This window comes from Semicossyphus pulcher, unplaced genomic scaffold, assembly GCF_022749685.1.
Source record: "Semicossyphus pulcher isolate SPU_LCO1_2020_fin unplaced genomic scaffold, fSemPul1.0.p SCAF_25, whole genome shotgun sequence".
Taxonomy (NCBI): Eukaryota; Metazoa; Chordata; class Actinopteri; order Labriformes; family Labridae; genus Semicossyphus; species Semicossyphus pulcher.
The window spans coordinates 1,093,123-1,110,358 of NW_027211699.1; the positions used below are offsets into that span (position 1 = coordinate 1,093,123).

The window sequence follows — 17,236 nt, forward strand, 5'->3', positions numbered from 1 at the left end:
GTGAGTTTGTCACCTTAAATTTACACACATTAAGCTGCAAATGTTTCATCATCTAAGCCTATAATAAGTAGTAATTTATAAATCCTGTCCTTTAAAATCAAAGCACGAATAGACATCTTGCAGCGTTACAGGCAAAATGACAAAAACTTAAACTTGAAAAAATCAATTAACAGGCATTTGTATACAAAATTAAAGCATCAAAGAGTACTTTAAAGACTTTTTCAGTCAGATATTATATGTGGCTACTAAAGTTGTTAGATATGCTTTTATAAATGGTGTCCATTTTAAATCACAATAGTGAAACCTGCCTGATGATGATGGCACACTGAAATGTACCCCCATTTTACCTCTTTACTTTCACTATTGAAATTTAAGTGCACAATTCCCTAAAAGCTGTTAAATATGTACCTGTGGTATGTTCAAATGTAGTGTAACAGTAACAGCAACTGAAGAGTCTCAAAGTCTAAGCCACCACTTCATAAGTTAATTCAATTGTTTTACCTGTAGAAGTTTAAATGTTTTATTTTCTAGCCAAAGGAAAAAAATCCGATCTGAGCGATTAACCAGAATTGAGCACTAAGGCTTGCATTGTCAGTTTCTTAAAAAACTACATATTCCAGCCACCTGGGTCCATATTGTCGTCAGTCAAGAAATGATTCGATTTGCAGTCTGTGTCCACTTTAGTGACGTTCTGTCAGGAACCATTTGTATGTGTTCCTGCCTGTAGTGCTGCTTCATCAGTTGGAAACATAATGAGAATTACAATGAAGGGTATTATTTACTGGAAGTTTCAATATGGAAGTAAAAGTGATAAAGGTTAATATACCGGCTTTTAATGGGCTGACATATGAACAGTTATTCTGAACATTTCCCTGTTTGTGTTTCAGTCTCTGGACAACCTCGGGACAGCAGAGGAGGTCCGATCTAAACGGCACTCCACCTCAGAGCTGGGAAACATCACCTATAGCGACGTGCGGCGGGAAGGATGGCTGCACTACAAACAGATCCTCACAGAGAAGGGCAAGGTGGGACCTTCACAGCTGATTAGAAATTAAATAAAGGCAGGAAAGCGTTTAAAGCAAAGACTCACATCACATCTGTCGTTCACAGAAGGTGGGCAGCGGCATGCGACCATGGAAGCGAGTCTTTTCGATCCTCCGCTCCCATTCGCTGTTCCTCTACAAAGACAAGAGGGAGGCGGTGCTTCGCGGGGCCACGATCGGAGGAGCGGCCGATGACGATCAGCCGATCAGCATCCGCGGCTGCCTGGTGGACATCGCGTACAGCGAGACCAAGCGAAAGCACGCCCTGCGGCTGACCACGCAGGACTTCTGTGAGTATCTGCTGCAGGCGGAGGACCGGGAGGACATGTTGGACTGGATCAAGGTCATCAGGGAGAACAGCAAGACGGACAACGAGGTCAGAGGACACGCTTTGATCTGTCAGTTTAATCTTGTGTCGTTGTCATTAGAAACAAGTCATGACTGAGATGTGTTTGTTTGATGCAGGAGCTCGGCTTTTCCAGACAGGCCCTCATCAGTAAGAAGCTGAATGATTACAGAAAACAGAGGTGAGTCTCTTTGACAGACTGAACAGGATGAAGCTGCCTTTACCACTGCACTCAAATTAAACCTGCCTGTCTGTCTCCCCCTGCAGTCCAACAGGAAGTAAACCCGACTCCTCTCCCAGGCTGCCGCGCATGAAGCCTCCTTTCCTGCTCACCAAGACAGAAAACGCAGCCGGGGCACCGCGCTCCCCAAAACCAGAGGGTAAAGGTCAGTGTCAGGAAAGAATACCGTCATTTCTCCCGCAAGATAAGCTGGCAGTAACTGGTGGTACAATTGAGGATAAAACTGTATTTTAATATAGATGAGAGCGGCCCTCCGAAGTCTCCGTGGGGAATCAACATCATGAAGAAGACAAAGAAGGCCGGGCCCAAAGCTTTCGGCGTGAGGTTGGAGGAATGTCAGCCGGGTGTCAATAATAAGGTAAGCTTCCATATCCTCTGTTTCTAAAACCTTAATGTAGTAAAAAAGATTTCCATCTGAAGGTGATTGAATTCTGTCTGTGTCTGTCTCAGTTCATCCCGCTGATCGTGGAGATCTGCTGCGGTCTGGTGGAGGACATGGGTCTGGAGTACACGGGGATCTACAGAGTCCCCGGGAACAACGCCATGGTGTCCATGCTTCAGGATCAGCTCAACAAGGGCGTCGACATCAACCCCGCAGAGGAGGTGAGGAAATACAAACATGAAAACATGAAGCATTTAAAGGGCCAGTTCGCCGATATTCAACCTCAGTCCTATCATGCTGTTATGGGGAGCTAATGTTATTATGGTAGCACAAAAATGCATTTTCGCTCCGTGCCTTTGGAGGACGCTATCCGCTTCTCCAATCGGCCCTGGAAAACCCTCTGCCAGACTACGTAAAACAAGTCATCTGGAGTTTTCTTAGACGATCCACCGGTATATTGTCATCATATTTTAGAGTCCGTACCGCTCCGAGCCATTGTCTGCAGCGAAAACGGTAGTATTTCACTCCAGCGTCTCTTGCTGGGCCGTTCCTTTCAAAGGAAGGGGCGCAATGCACGTTGGGTGTTGTAGGAATGTAGAATGGGTGAAACCACGAGCTGTTTGTACAACTTTCTCCACAGCTATGGCGCCTATTTCAAATATAACTGCTTCTATCGATTACAGAGAACACCAGCTTTGACTGACAGTGATTGGCGAATTGCTCCTTTAACTCAACAAGTCTATATAATGTATGAATCTCTGTCTGACTCCTCTGTGTGTGTGTCTCTGTCATCAGAAGTGGCAGGACCTCAACGTTGTCAGCAGTTTACTCAAATCCTTCTTCAGAAAACTTCCAGAGCCGCTCTTCACAAACGGTGAGCCTGAACATGTCGTAACAAGCTGTCACACTGCCATGCATCGATATCAAACCTTCTTAACTTACTTTTATTTTGAAATTTCTGATTTCTTTGCAGACAAATACAACGACTTCATCGACGCCAACCGCATGGAAAACGCATCAGACCGACTAAAGACCATGAAGAAACTGGTATGTGTTTGTTTGACGTATGAAGAATAAATCTTAAATGAATCATTGACCGGCTTGGCTACTATGTGGTGTGTGTGTGTGTGTGTGTGTGTGTGTGTGTGTAGTAGACATCAGACAGGTTCGACAGGTTCATCAGTCATTCCTCTCATTTCTCTCCCGTAGATCCGAGACCTCCCGGATCATTACTATCACACTCTGAAGTTCCTGGTCCATCACCTGAAGACTGTCGCCGACAGCTCAGATAAAAACAAGGTGTGTGAAGACTTAGAAGTTTGAAAATAATCACTTAAATAAAAATCATGTTTCTCTGTGTGGTATTAATGTCTCTTCCTGGTGTGTGCTGGCAGATGGAGCCTCGTAACCTGGCTCTGGTGTTCGGGCCGACTCTGGTGCGGACGTCTGAGGACAACATGAAAGACATGGTCACGCACATGCCCGACCGTTACAAGATAGTAGAGACGCTCATACAGCATGTGAGAAATGCCACACCCACGCACACGCACACACAAACACCCATTATTAATAACCCATGTCATGCTAAATATTTCTCTTTGTCGTTCTTGCAGTGCCTCTGGTTTTTCACGGACGAGCTGGACAAAGACGAAAAGGTATGCTCCCAATGTTGTTTTTTAGCATGTGGACAATAAAGTTTAATTTAGATTTACACATTTAAAACCTAAGCAGCTTTTAAACAATGCTGTGGGTGTGCAGTTGCACTGAAAACCGACACAAGTGTGCAGCATACATGTGCGTCTTTAAAAGTGGTCATATAACTGTTTTAACGCATCCTTCCAACACATTATTATCTGAAATGAATGAATCAATGAATGAATGAAACCTTTATTGCTCCTAGGGGAATTTGTTTTGCACCAAGAGCATGAAAAAATACATAACAAAAGACATCAACAAATATGCAGAACAGCACATAATATACATGAAATATCATAAATACTTCATAAAAGCATCGTGTGGTAACCCGTGAAGGACAAGTTAAATAAAGTGCACGCTGTTTAGAGTAATTTTAGGGCTCGTTAAGCAGCTGACTGCTGCGTGGAACAAAGAAAGTGATGCCTCTTTTAATCCGCTCCCTGGTACATTCTGTTCCTCGGACCTGAGGATAGAAGTTCAGACCACAGGGGAAGCCGTGGGTCTGCCATGATCCTCTGAGCTAATTTCAAGGTGTCATGTTAGCAAGACTGCACATTGGTTCTCCAGTTATCTTACCACCTAGTTTGACAACCCTAACCAGTTTGGTCCTGTTTGATAACAAGGTGTTATAATAACAAACCTGAACAATGTGAAGCTCCGTAGTTGTGATAGCAGTAAAGTGACGTTTAGTGGATTCTTGTCGGGCTGAAACTCAGTCATAAATAGAGTCATAAATAGTGAAAATTCCTGCAGCCTGAACTGACATTGTCAGATTCCTTCTTACGTCCAGCAAACGGTCCCAAACACAAAGACTCTTCATTTAGTTAAATAACACACAGAAAAGTAGTAAGTCTTCAGATTCAAGAGGCTGGAAACAGCAGGTGTGACACTCTGCTTGAAACAACAACAGAAATAACATGACACATAAATAACATAACATAACGTAAGGAGAAAAAATAAAACTGAGAATAATGAAAGAGTGAAAAGTAAAACAGATGTATCAAAGGCAGCAAGTATAAAACAGTCATTCAAGTGAGACAAAGGATGTCATTATAATAATATTAAACAGTAAAGCAATAATAATAAAGAAGAAAAACAAAATACATCAGCATATTGCAAGGTGAGGATAAACACAGCTCTTTTTATATATAAGGTAAAAGAACAAATAACTATAATACAGTCGTCTCATAAATTCAAGTGCATACTGAGGTGGCTTAAGATAGAGTCGTACTGAAGGTGGTCGACCATTAATCCACGAGGGGTCACCGTCCCTTAAAGACAGTATTATCCCTGTTGGCCAGCTTGTAACGCAGTCTCTCTTAATGTGATGTTACCCAGATCTCTGAGCCACTGTAACTGTAGAAGAAGGCGTTTAGCCAGCAATGTGCATATCCTATATATCTGTCAGTACTATGATGCATATTATTAATCACTGCCAATTAATTGTCTTTCACTTAAGTTATTGACTTGTTGATTTATTATGTAAGATGTAAAAGACTAAAAGCTCTACCTCAGGGGGTATTGTGTCACCTTTTTCATAATACAAGTAAACTCGATTAAACACCTTTCATGAACAAACCACATGAAGCTGCTCTGCTCAGCGCCGACATTTGTTTTCATCCTATGGATTCTAGCTCAGCGGAAATGCCTCTTTTCATTCTGTTTTCTCTGATACAAGACATTTTAACTCTTGTTTATGCTGTTTGATAAAACCAACATATTACATTATTAACACGTTAAATAATGGGACTAAGGGGCGCTGGTTTAGCTCAGCTGGTAGAGCAGGCACCCCATATACAGTGGCTGCTGTCCCTGACACACTGATCGCAGGTGTCCGGTCTGCCGATCATTTGGTGCAGGTCATCCCCCACTCTTTACCCCCCCCCATCCTGTCTCTCTTCAGCTGTCCTATAAATGAAAGGCAAAAGCGAAAATAAATATGACTAAAAAAAATTGTGTTAAGGTGAGGTTAGATGATAGATACAACATTGACTTCTCTAAACTGACAGTGACTCACATCCTTGTTGGTTTATTTCAAACTTGCTCATCTTGTCTCTGCTCCATCCAGACGCCGGTGGACACGGAGGACGTTCAGCCCGCCCCAAACATCGACCACCTGCTGTCCAACATCGGCAGGACCGCTCTGCTCGGGGAGGCCTCAGGTGAGCTCGCTGCTGTCAGCCAATCAGTTGCTAGCTTTGACCACAACCAACCAATAGCATTACAGTAGCTGTAATCTGCAACCCAAAAAGAATGCTGCTTTCAGTTTGAAGCAAGAAGTGGGAAAATCCCCGTGAATGCGTCATAGTGATGATCTGTTTGTTCCAGTGAATAAAAACAGAAACTCAACAAGTACTTAAACTAATCCTGCTCCATTTGATGTTTATCTCTAATAAGCTAAATGTAAGACGGCACTTTTTGAAACATGTTAATGATGAGTATCTCAGCCGGCGTGCTGCTAATGTCGGCACGTCCCAGTTTAAAGCCAGAATTCCCTACTTTCCAGCAGAACTGGAACGCAGCATAAGAAATGAAGTCCTACATGGGTTAGCACTCGCAGTGTTTCTGTGTCTGACAGCGTGCCTTTACTTCTCCTCTCTGCTGACCTCTTTTTTCCCTCCACGTTTGCTCATCTTTCACTTTCTCTGTACGTTTCTGCATTTCCTTCTCTCAGCTGAGCCTGTGGAGCAGCCACTGCGGTAGGATGGGAACTCCCCTGGCAATACGTGTGTGTGTGTGTGTGCGTGTAACCGAGTCCATTGTGTTGTGAAAGTGAAATAATGTGTTTGTATGTGTGGGCGGGTGAGTGATAGAGAAAGACCGATAGTGTTGGTGATGGTTTGTGTTTTCATGGTCTCCATTCCCCTCCTGAAAGTCAGCGTGTCAGACGGACGATCTGTAAGAACGAGTCACTTCAATGTCGCCCCGGTCTGAACTAATGAATTAATGGCTGACTGGATGCCTGTTAAAGCTGCTGTATCTGACACTGGGGTGTAAACTGTGACACCAGCGTGTAATCTGTGCTCCGTCACTGAGAGACAACTCCCTCACATCCTGCGGGGGTTTCAGTCAGTGTAGTCCGATCATAAGGCTCCTAACTCTCCACACACACACAGATCTCACTCTGAGCTTTGGAGGGACGCTAGGTGGCACCGTTTCGGTTTCTTCTCTGAACATAAGTCACATATTTTTAGAATTGTGACAGCAGAAACTGATTGCAGGTAGTGTTAAGAGCTGAAACCAAATAATTCAAGGACAAATTCTCCCTGGAAAAAGCCGCTGTCAGTCAAAGCTGGTGTTCTCTGTAATCGATAGAAGCTATAATATTTGAAATTGGCGCCATAGCTGTGGAGAAAGTTGTACAAACAGCTCGTGGTTTCACCCATTCTACATTCCTACAACACCCAGAATGCATTGCGCCCCTCCCTCTGACAGGAACGGCCCAGCGAGAGACGCTGGCGTGAAATACTACCTCTTTCGCTGCAGGCAATGGCTCAGAGAGGTACAGAATCCAAAATACGACGAGAATATACCGGTGGATCGTCTAAAAAGTCTTCAGGTCTCGATCTACATTTCAAACCTGATGATTTTGAACGAGACATGACATCGGAGGCGGGCGTCCTAGAGTGAGGAAGTGTAGATTAGCAAGCTCCCTGGAGGTTTTCCAGGGCCCATTGGAGAAGCGGATTGCGTCCTCCAAAGGCACAGAGTGAAATTGTTTCTATCAAAATGGCCTTAGCTCCCCATAATAGCACGATGGGACTGAGGTTGAAAATCGTTAAACTGGAAAGATTTTCATGTAAATAAATGTCTGTTAAGTCACGATCTATCGCCGAATGAGGTAACACAATGGTGATGGAGCCTACGGCCCACTGATGAAAGCCTTTGCATTTGCAGTATGTAGTATTATTATGTCCAGCAGTGGTTGGTCTGCCAGAGAGAGAAGGCGGAGCTAAGCAGCTGCTTTTCCGGTCTCTGCAATTGTGTGAGTAAACAGTAATCTACTATGGCTGAACAAACAAAGAAAAGATAGATGACTACAGATGCAACTCCAACAAGAAGTGAAAATCCAAAGAAAAAGTAACAAATTTGACGCTCAGATGAAGACAAACAGTCTGAAGAGGAAAACGACCGTCATCGAGGAAAATCAAGAGTTACAATCGCAGTCTCCGTATATCGCCATTAGGAGGTGCCCAATAGAATGAAACTGAAATCAACAGCACAATGTCCAACGAAAAGTGGGTTGTAGCGCTATGGAGGATGAATTTAGGAGTCTTAACTGATCTGTAGATTTTTTTAAATCTGTTGTCTACTCAGTAAAATGTCTGCAAAGAATGAACGATTGCCCAGAGCTCTTCAAATTGTTTGTTTTGTCCAAAATTATTAAATTAGCAATGATATAAAACAGAACAAAAGACCTTTCCAAAACTCGCTGAGCTGAGAGAAAGGTTAGCGTGCGATTTAGTTTCATACACCCTGTGAAAGACAAAAACAGCTTTCCTCCTGCATCCGTGTGTTTGTGTTTGTGAGGGACTGTGTGTTTTTCTGGTTTCATTCTCTCTCTATTCAAAAATTCTTTCCGCCTTCACGCCTCCAAACGCTTCTTTCACTGACTGATGTCATCAGTGTGTCCGGTGATGTCATCGGTGTGTGCCGTGGTTTCCTAAAGCAGCTGTTTTTTTCCCTCCAACACCAAAACCCCCCTGCTTCCCCAATCATTGTTTCTCCTCCACATACTTCATACTGTGTGTAAGTGCGTGTGCCGGGGTCTGTCGATGGCAGAGGGCACAGAGGAAGACGAGTTCTTCAAATTAGGTGGAAGAAGTCGTCTTAATCAGAGGACATAAAACTGCTGCTTACTGCATCAAAACTTTCAGGCAGGTGGGCTTTAGCCGTGCCCTAATCGATGATGTCACAGCGGGTGTTTGCTCTTTACAGCTGGTGGTAAACATCCCGTGTGACTGTCTGTGATATATTACGGATTTGTCCTTTAAAAAAGAAAACACCTCTGTGTCCTTCACCATGACCGCCCTGGTGTTCCTTTAGAGCTTAATGGTTCCACTCATGTTTTTACTCTCTCTCCTGCAGACTCAACCAACAGTGACTCAGCTAAATCAAAGGTAACGCCTCCTCACATACTACAAGGTTATGTACAAGGTCACTGTACTGTACGATGATGTCACAGTAACATGTTTTTTCCTTCTTCAGGGGTCGTGGGGGTCAAAGAAAGACCTGGGAGCCAAGGACTTCCTGGCTCTGTCCATCATGTCAGCCGTCACGGGCCGCAAGCGCAGGAAGCGCCACAACGCCCGCCGCGTGGGCAGCAGCACCGACGACGACTCGGAGCACGAGCCAATCAAAGCTGGACATCAAGGGACGGAGGAGGAGGAGGAGGAGGCAGAGTCGCCTGTCAGGGACACTGCTCCTCGAGCAGAAGGAGAGGAGGACGACGATGAGGAAGAAGAAGAAGAAGAAGAAGAGGAGGAAGACGAGGAAGTTGTAGAAAGCGGAGCGAAAGAGAAGGTAGAAGAGGAGGAGGAGGTGGCGGTTATTCCCAGCCGGCCGTGCTGTAAAGAGGAAGAGGAGGCAGGAGAAAGGCAGGCAGCCATGTTGGTGCAGGAGGAGGAGGAGGTGCGGGCGGAGGTGAAGGGGCCGCCGTGGAGAGCACCAGAGGATGCTCGCTCCATTGTTTCAGGTTACTCCACACTCTCTACATTAGGGCGGAGCCTGGGGTCAGAGGGGAGGGGCGACGATGCCGATGACGAGCACAGCGAGCTGGTGAGCGAGACGGACAACGAGAGCGGCTTCGCGTCGCGCTCCCTCACGCAGGAACGACCCGAGAAACACCCGACGACAACTGTGAACACACAGCAGCCGGCAGCCCCGCGCAGCTTCCTCTACACACACTACAAACCCCCTGTTCTCTCACCGACTAACCTTCTGGCCCCGCCCACAGCCCTCACACACACACCAGACTCTGCGGAGAGGAGCGAAGGAGGGGCGCGGTCCACCACGCCCTCGTCCTCCTCCTTCTCCTCCTCCTCCACCTCTCACAAACTGCACTCGCGGCCTTCTTTTAACTCGCACAAGCTGATCCAGTGCGACACTCTGGCCAGGAAGAAGATGAAGTCGGAGAAGGGTAAAGCTCGCTCCCTCGACCTGCTGGAGCTGCCCGGGACCGCTCAGGGCGACCGGTCCGGCTCTGGGTCGGACGGCGCATCCAGACCGAGGAGGGAAACTTCCAGAACCAACCCCTCCTCATGTAGCAGCCAGGAGAGCCTGCGCCCAGCCCGGCCCAAGCCTGCACTGCCGCCCAGCGAGGCCGCCTCCTTCACCCCGACCGGCCCCGGCGGCAGGTCTCTCGCTGAGCAGGTCCGCGCTCGTCTGCTGGGCTCGGCCGACGACCTGCGCAGCGTGGGACTGCGAAAACCGCTCTCGCCCGAGACGCGGAGGAAGAGGCGAGCCTGGCGCAGACACACCGTGGTGGCTTCCCCGACCGAGACGTCCGACAAGAGACCCCCACTGACTGTCAACGACTTCCCCCTGTCCCCCATCGCTCAAAACCAGGTCAAAACACCGGGGCTGCCTCCGGGTGCAGACGGGCTCGACCACGGGCCGGCTACACGTCAAGCACCCACCTCTAGATTCCACCAGTACCTGTGAGCCCTGCCAGCTGACCCCACCCTCACTCCGAGGATTCTGAAAGGGGGTCCGGGCTGGGCTGCTGACTCCTGCAGGTCAGTGGACCGGCAGCAGCATTTACAGGGCAGAGCGACACAGCGTACCGATGAACAGAGCAGCTTCTGCACCCTTTTCTTTTGATAAGCTCCGTTTGCATGGCAGCGGGCGTTCCAGTGTTGCCAAAGCTTTCGTTTGTTTTTTTTCTATATGTGTGCTTTTATAGAAATAATACAGAAACAGGACGGAGACACAAACAGACCTCATTTCCCACAATTCTGCAGCCAAGAATTCTCATTGGAGTAACAACAGGAGACAAATTAAAGGGTTAAATCTCTACAAGTGATCAGAGCGGGAGCTCTCTCTGGTCCTATAGAGAATGGTGCTTCTTATTACTGATAAATTCTCCAACCCTACTTCTGTGAGTGATAAGTCACACACTCACAGACACTTCAAAGTAATCAGCCAGTTTGAAACCATTTCAAGAGGGATGTCAGCTGATTCGTCACATCAGTCTTCCTTACCTGTCATTTATACTCCAAACACACACACACGGTCCGGTCGTCTCTCTACTTGTTTATAATGTTTATGTGTTTGCGCTAAAATATTTGTGAGCGTGCAGGTGTTTTGTGTTGAAAACTTTTGTAACATTTGTACAAAGCCTTGTTAAGTTAACCTTGTAAATATAAATATTATGTGATCATATTTGTTTTTACTTTTTTTAGTTCCTTTTTTTATGGTTTACAAAAAGTGCGTACGAGTGCACGGTCATTTCTTTCAAGATGTTACTTGAAATGTTTTTCCTTAATATATTCTTTTGTTTTGTTTTATATTCAATATATATATTATATATATTTTGTATTAAAGTTAAAAAAAAGTACTTTTATTGTGATGTCACCTCTTTGGTGTACCTGTTCAAAGGAGACGAGATAAACATGGCGGAACCTGTTCCTTATTTCCTCATCGATGGCCTTTCTCTCTGATTCTCAGCACTGTGCAGCGAACCTTTATCTCCTCACACGTCGTCTTAGAAGTGACCAAACTTCCAACAATGTTGCATCAACATCATTAACCACATGTAGCAGCAGGAGGAGAAATGTAATCTGGTCATTTTTACATGATATTATTGGGCAGCTCAGCGCCACACAGTGATGGCTGACCTCGTTTGTTCTGTAATTTCTGAGCGTTGCTTCCACAGATCTGAGCTAAAGACAGAAGTGTGTTTCTTTTTTGCGAAACAGATCGATAAAACAAATCATGAGAGTGTTTTACAGACTATTAAATGATTGTGTAGTGCATACAAACGGCTGCATTTTCACCTCCGTCTGTAGTGATGTGTGGGTGTTTTCACCACATCCTCTCTGAGGGTTCATCTGTGTGCACATTTATTACCTCGGGCTTAACGTGACGAGGAGTTTTCCAGAAGGTCAGGCTCTAATAAATCCTCTGACTGGGGAAATGGTACATTATTAAGAGGAAATGACTGCAGAATGCTAACGTTCATCTATTGTTTCTCATCTTTGTATTGGCCGTAGGAACCAATTTGTCATCGCATAACAACACAAGCAGGAGTCCAAAGTCGTGAGAGACTCTGTCACCTGACCAAAATCGCGCAGTGAAACAAATAAATAATAAGAATAGATTAATGGTCTTGGCGTACCTCAAGATTTGTTCTTCAAGTGCCTGATTTCTGGAATGTGTTTTTGTTCTGCAGTGCCATGTCGGTTCTTATCTTTCAGTTGTTTCCGGGTCTCCTCCCTCCTCTCCTGTGGTCACAACTAAGGCACTGACCCAAAGATGTGTACATTAAATACAAAAGGTCTAACGAAGAGGCTGTAGAGTTTTTTCTTTAAAAAAAAAAAAAATTTTAAAAAGCACACTTCAAGCCAAGGACACGTCTATGCACTCTCTCTGCCTTTAGCATTAACAGCTGTTAGCGCTGCTGCTAAGAGGGCAGGAGCGTAGTTTTCTCTCTCTCTCTGCCTGGTGATCCACAGTGTGTGAATATGGTACACCTGACGAGCCCTTCCCTAACACTGCATCAGCTCATGTCAGACTCCAGTTTCCTAAAGATGAACGCCATCAAAAGAATATGTCTGAAATGTGACCCACCTAATGTCTCATTGTTGTATTTTAAAAACACTTTTTTGTACATACTATCTTAATATGTAACATATTGTATTGTGTACATTTGGAATTTGCTTTTTGAGTATAACTAATATGAAATGACTGGACTTAAAAAGGTTGTCCACCTGAAACTATTTCCCCTCATGGCTGTGTGCTTTAAAGCAAGGTTATAAAATGTAAATAAACAGAACTATGTTTAAAAACGTGCACGTGTGTTTGTTTGTGAGGTGTGCTAAATGTACACTACGGGGAGGATGGGCAGATAACTTAAAATATAAGCTTAATGGCGCCCTCTAGAGGCTGCACGTGGAAAAGGTCTATCCAGGCCTTCTGGCAGTTTGCCTCTGCACATGAAGGAAACTCTAAACTACTGAGAATCTGCACAACACATAGGAATAGGTAAATATTCATGCATTACATTAATATTAGCTATGTCACCAGCTTAAGTAAACGCACTGTGCAGTGGATTATGTTGATTTAGACACGACCAAAACAAATGTGCTTCAATAAAGGGAAATAAACTCTTTTTGCATCCGCCTTTCAAAATAAATGTCCCTAATAGACATAAGTCAGAGTGGCTTAACCTTCATAAAGAGCATCTCCATCATCTCCCATCCCCCTCCTTCTGCTCTGCTACAGTGTTCCTCTTAATCAGAGCCCACTGTTGTCCTCTGCCTGGCCCATTTCTGGATCCTCACATGAAAATCTGATTATTTGTATGCCGACAGAAAAAAAAAGGAGCCCTGTACAGTAAGTTTGACGCTGCAGCTTCTTGAGTTTTTGAGCAGACGAGGCTTCACAACACATGACAGCAGAATTTCACTTTTTTTTATTCGAACTTATGTTAACACACAACTGTTAAAATGTCCACACGGTAATTTTCTTCTGCAAAACAGTCTTTGCAAAGCTGGCCCGATTAGCTGTGATGTATTATTCTTTTTTTTTTCTTAAATGGGGAAAATGCAACACATGTTTGTTTTAAATTCAAAAACGGAACAAATGTCAATGGTTACCTACGAAGTTGACCCGGGAAACAAACAAAATATAATTGCGTTGTCAAATACATTCTCTTTATAAAAACGAATCTTATTTTGAAATATTTACATTTTTTCTTGAAAAAAAAATTGAACAGGACACCCTTACAGTTCAAATAGAAAAGAAACGTTTTGCATTGCAATGCAAGGACTCCTCCGTCCAGATGATAGACTGGTTACAGAACACCGATGACAATTTTAAAATGCAGCAGTCCCATGTTTACCTCTTTCTAAGGGGTTCCTGTCTGAACCGGGTCCTTTAGTTAGTAGCGACCGGGCCCCTGTCCTGGTTCTGCAGGAGGAGCTCCGTGTTTTGGGCCCTCAGTCTCTCCAGTTCCCTCTCCAGCTCTCTGAGCCGGACCAGGGAGCTCTCCACGGTCAGACCCCCGGGCTCCACGGCGCTCCTCAGCCGGTTGTTCTCCTCCTCCAGCCGGGACATGCACTTCTCCAGCTCCAGGTACTCCTGCACCAGCTCCTGCTTTGTCATATTCTGCAGGCTCTCGACGTGGTACATCTCGTAGGTCTCGGAAAAGTCCCTCTGAAGAAACTCCCCACCTGCGTTCCCGGGCCTCCCGATGCCGTCGCTGCCACCTCCGCTGCCGTCATCATCGTCCTCCTCCTCATTGTCGAACAGGTCTTCCTCGCTGCCAGTGTCCTCCATGCGGCCACCGACCCCCGAGGGTCGCCTGACCCCGGTCTCGGTGTTGAGGTCGGGCTCCTCTCGATCGTGCTCGTCCATCAGGAACTGGGTGGTGTTATAAGGGGCCACTGGGAGCCCTTTGGCGAACATCTCCTCTCTGAGTCGGGAAGCCCTGGCTGTCTCCTTCTCCTCCAGGGCTTTCCTCTCTTCCCAGGAAAGTTTGTAATAAGGCTTCCAGTTGCGCTTCTTCTTGGAGGTCCTGCGTCTGTGTCTCCTCTTGCCCTGACGCGCTTCTAAGCCAGTGTCGGAGTCGATGAGCAAACTCTCCTCCTGCACCTGGTTTAAAGTCTCCCCCAGCGGTCTGTCGGAGCCGTTTTTCCCCTGTGAGGTGTGATTACCGTCCCCCGATGCACGAACATCGGATTTCTGATGAGGCTGAGCTGCAATCGGGCACTTAGGGACATCGTTTCCGGCTGCTAAGGCAGGGCACACCCCCCTCTGTCCGCCTTTCATTTGCCATAACTTGTCTGTGTTGATATCCCCACAGATCCCCGCCCGCTGCTGCTGCTTCTGGTCTCTCTGTCGCCCCCTGTCGCCATTCTCTGGTCCACCACGGCTCCGGGCTGGGAGATGCTCCAACGCGCCTCCGCTGCTCCCACCTGATGGGCTGCCTGAAGTTTTCAGGTGATGGGTCTGCTCCGCTGGTTCTGTCATCCTGATGATCCGCTTTGATGGTGCCGCTTTAGCGCATTTCAGATTATGTTCATGCTCTCAAAACTGAGCTTCAAAGTTACTCAAAAGACGTTAAACTTAATTTAAAACAAAATATACTAATTCCTTGAATGAGCCGATATTAATAACAAACTTTGAGTTCTGACGGTTGAAAACAAACTGACGCCAACTAAAAGTAAACTTCCGAACAGTAAACACTTGTTACTCCTTCAAGGGCTTGTCAGAGCAACTGTCGCTAACTACCATTAACTATTTCGATGCCGTTAGAGCTGTCGTTCACCCGGAGACGACGTTCCGCCGTCACAACAGTGTCCAGTGTGCTGTTCAAGAAGAGGGTGCTCCTGTTTATATAGCAGCTCCGCCTCCAGCCGCGCGCATGCTACTGCTTGTAACTCCCGTTGGATTATGGGACATGAGGTTGTAACTTCAGTGAAGCAGTATAGGATGCGTCCCCACAGAACTACATACACCACAAGGCTACCATAACCGACGAGCATTTTAACCAATGAAATGGCAGAATGTTGAGCGCCACAAAGCCCACCCTACTCTTTGTTGATTGGACGAGAGGATAATTTTGCTGTTGCTAAGCTTAGAGTATTTTGTAATTGGACAGTCAAGTCGTCAATCAAAAGTACGTAATCCACACCAAGAAAGCAGTCCGGGGCATTTTTAAGGGCGGTACTACCTACAAATATAGGGGTGACGATAAAAAGTTACTTACTAAAAGTAAACGTATATACCTCTAAATAAAGCTACATTATAATTAAAAGAAATTAACATATTTTATACGTGAAAACATATGGGTCGTTTTCATAAGATGGCCACACAGTCTAATGCGGACGTAATAATAGAATGAAAACCCTCCTGTATTTTGCGGTAAATAAAGAAAGCCTGTAACGGAAACTAGTCCGCGTTGAATGTTCATGTAAGAAAATACGTAAAAACAGCGAATTTTCCAGATTCAATTATTTTTCATGTTTAGCTACATAATAAGACGTCATTTTGGTGCCAAGTTGATCATAAAATGTTTCAGTATGAATAGTCACTGTATTGTGCGGAGTGATACGTTGTGGGGCAGGGGCTCGGGGGAACTTTGGAATCAGCGTAAACAAACGACATTTATTGTCAAGCTGCCGCTACGAGCACAGCTCCGAACCCCTCGTTGTTAAAGGGTGGGTCAGGCGATCTCACACTTGTTCAATAATCCTGTTACCAGTGGACGAAGTGGTGTAGAGCAGATTTGAGTACTTCTGTGCAACAAATCTTCTGATTTGCAGTGAGGGTTTCACACTGTTGTATCAAGTGAGCAGCTAAGGATAAGCTAGCTAGCTAGCTAACGTTAGCCAAATGTTAACGTTAGTTAGCAAATGGTCGCTACGTTGTTTCGCTCTCAAATTAAACACTGCATCAATATATAAAGTGTGAAGCCATACGCACTATAACGACAATAAACGTGAAGTTCGAGCACGACAAAATTTCTAAGCAAGCGGTTGACCAATATAACTGACGCCATACTGTAGAGGAAGCGAGGCTAGCTAATGCTAACCATTACATCATGAGCGGACGATCAGTTTTAAGCAAATTATTTCTTTTATTATACATGTTCTCGTTTCAGCAATGCAGTGGCCCGCAACCCTGAAGTAAAAACGATAATACTACTAGCCACAAAAATGCTAATGTTTGCATCAGCCAACTAGGCCAATGTGGTTTATTGGGTCTGTGTAATTGCTGAAACGCAAGGTTTTTTTCCCCGAGAGTACTACCCTCGACAGATTTACGATTCATTTCAACATGTGTATTTTGAGTTTCCGTCGGATTAATACAGACGACAGTATGTAAAAATACATAAACAGACCGAAAAACAACCATTGTTCGTGTTAATCCGTCACATGGAACCCCCAATAAACTCTTTGAGTTCCAGGAAGTAGTCGGGCCCTCATCTTGCAAAACAGCACTGAAGCTTTCCTTTATTCCACTGCTGGTTAGCAACCTCTAGTTGTGTTTTACAAGCCAAACTAATAATCTACTCTGCTTCCTCTATAACTTTTCTTTATGACACATTGCGTTTTGTGTAAAATAAACTGTTGAAATTAATTATTGTTGAGGAAAACATTATGGAAACCCACTTATAGAGCATTCATATGTTAATATTGTTTTTTATTGTGCTGTTCTGTTGCACATTCTTTACATACACATAATATAGGCCTACTGAAGGATTGTACAAACACTCAATGTCCCACTGTAGAAGAGTTTTTCAACACACTTTCATGTTTGCATGTTTTACTCCACCATATAAAGTTTCCTCCAAGCACTGTACT

At 45.1% G+C, this 17,236-nt stretch overlaps 2 protein-coding genes across 8 annotated transcripts in view; one reads left to right on the forward strand and one right to left on the reverse strand.

Moving 5' to 3' along the window:
* arhgap23a (Rho GTPase activating protein 23a) overlaps positions 1–12,715 on the forward strand; it is a 67,544-nt gene extending 54,829 nt beyond the window's left edge. For all 7 annotated transcript variants that reach the window (XM_069675778.1, XM_069675774.1, XM_069675777.1 and 4 more), the window contains 14 exons: positions 888–1,025; positions 1,111–1,419; positions 1,509–1,570; positions 1,657–1,775; positions 1,870–1,988; positions 2,081–2,233; positions 2,808–2,886; positions 2,986–3,059; positions 3,222–3,311; positions 3,407–3,532; positions 3,626–3,667; positions 5,776–5,869; positions 8,796–8,827; positions 8,916–12,715. In XM_069675778.1, coding sequence (XP_069531879.1) covers positions 888–1,025; positions 1,111–1,419; positions 1,509–1,570; positions 1,657–1,775; positions 1,870–1,988; positions 2,081–2,233; positions 2,808–2,886; positions 2,986–3,059; positions 3,222–3,311; positions 3,407–3,532; positions 3,626–3,667; positions 5,776–5,869; positions 8,796–8,827; positions 8,916–10,370 — 2,892 coding nt within the window. In that variant the 3' untranslated portion in view covers positions 10,371–12,715. The remainder of the gene's footprint in view (positions 1–887; positions 1,026–1,110; positions 1,420–1,508; positions 1,571–1,656; positions 1,776–1,869; positions 1,989–2,080; positions 2,234–2,807; positions 2,887–2,985; positions 3,060–3,221; positions 3,312–3,406; positions 3,533–3,625; positions 3,668–5,775; positions 5,870–8,795; positions 8,828–8,915) is intronic.
* Positions 12,716–13,318: 603 nt separating this feature from the next.
* Positions 13,319–15,222, reverse strand: hexim1 (HEXIM P-TEFb complex subunit 1). Its single transcript, XM_069675761.1, has one exon. It carries the CDS (start codon positions 14,898–14,900, stop codon positions 13,806–13,808), a length of 1,095 nt encoding a protein of 364 aa, XP_069531862.1. The 5' UTR covers positions 14,901–15,222; the 3' UTR covers positions 13,319–13,805.
* Between the last annotated feature and the right edge of the window lie 2,014 nt (positions 15,223–17,236).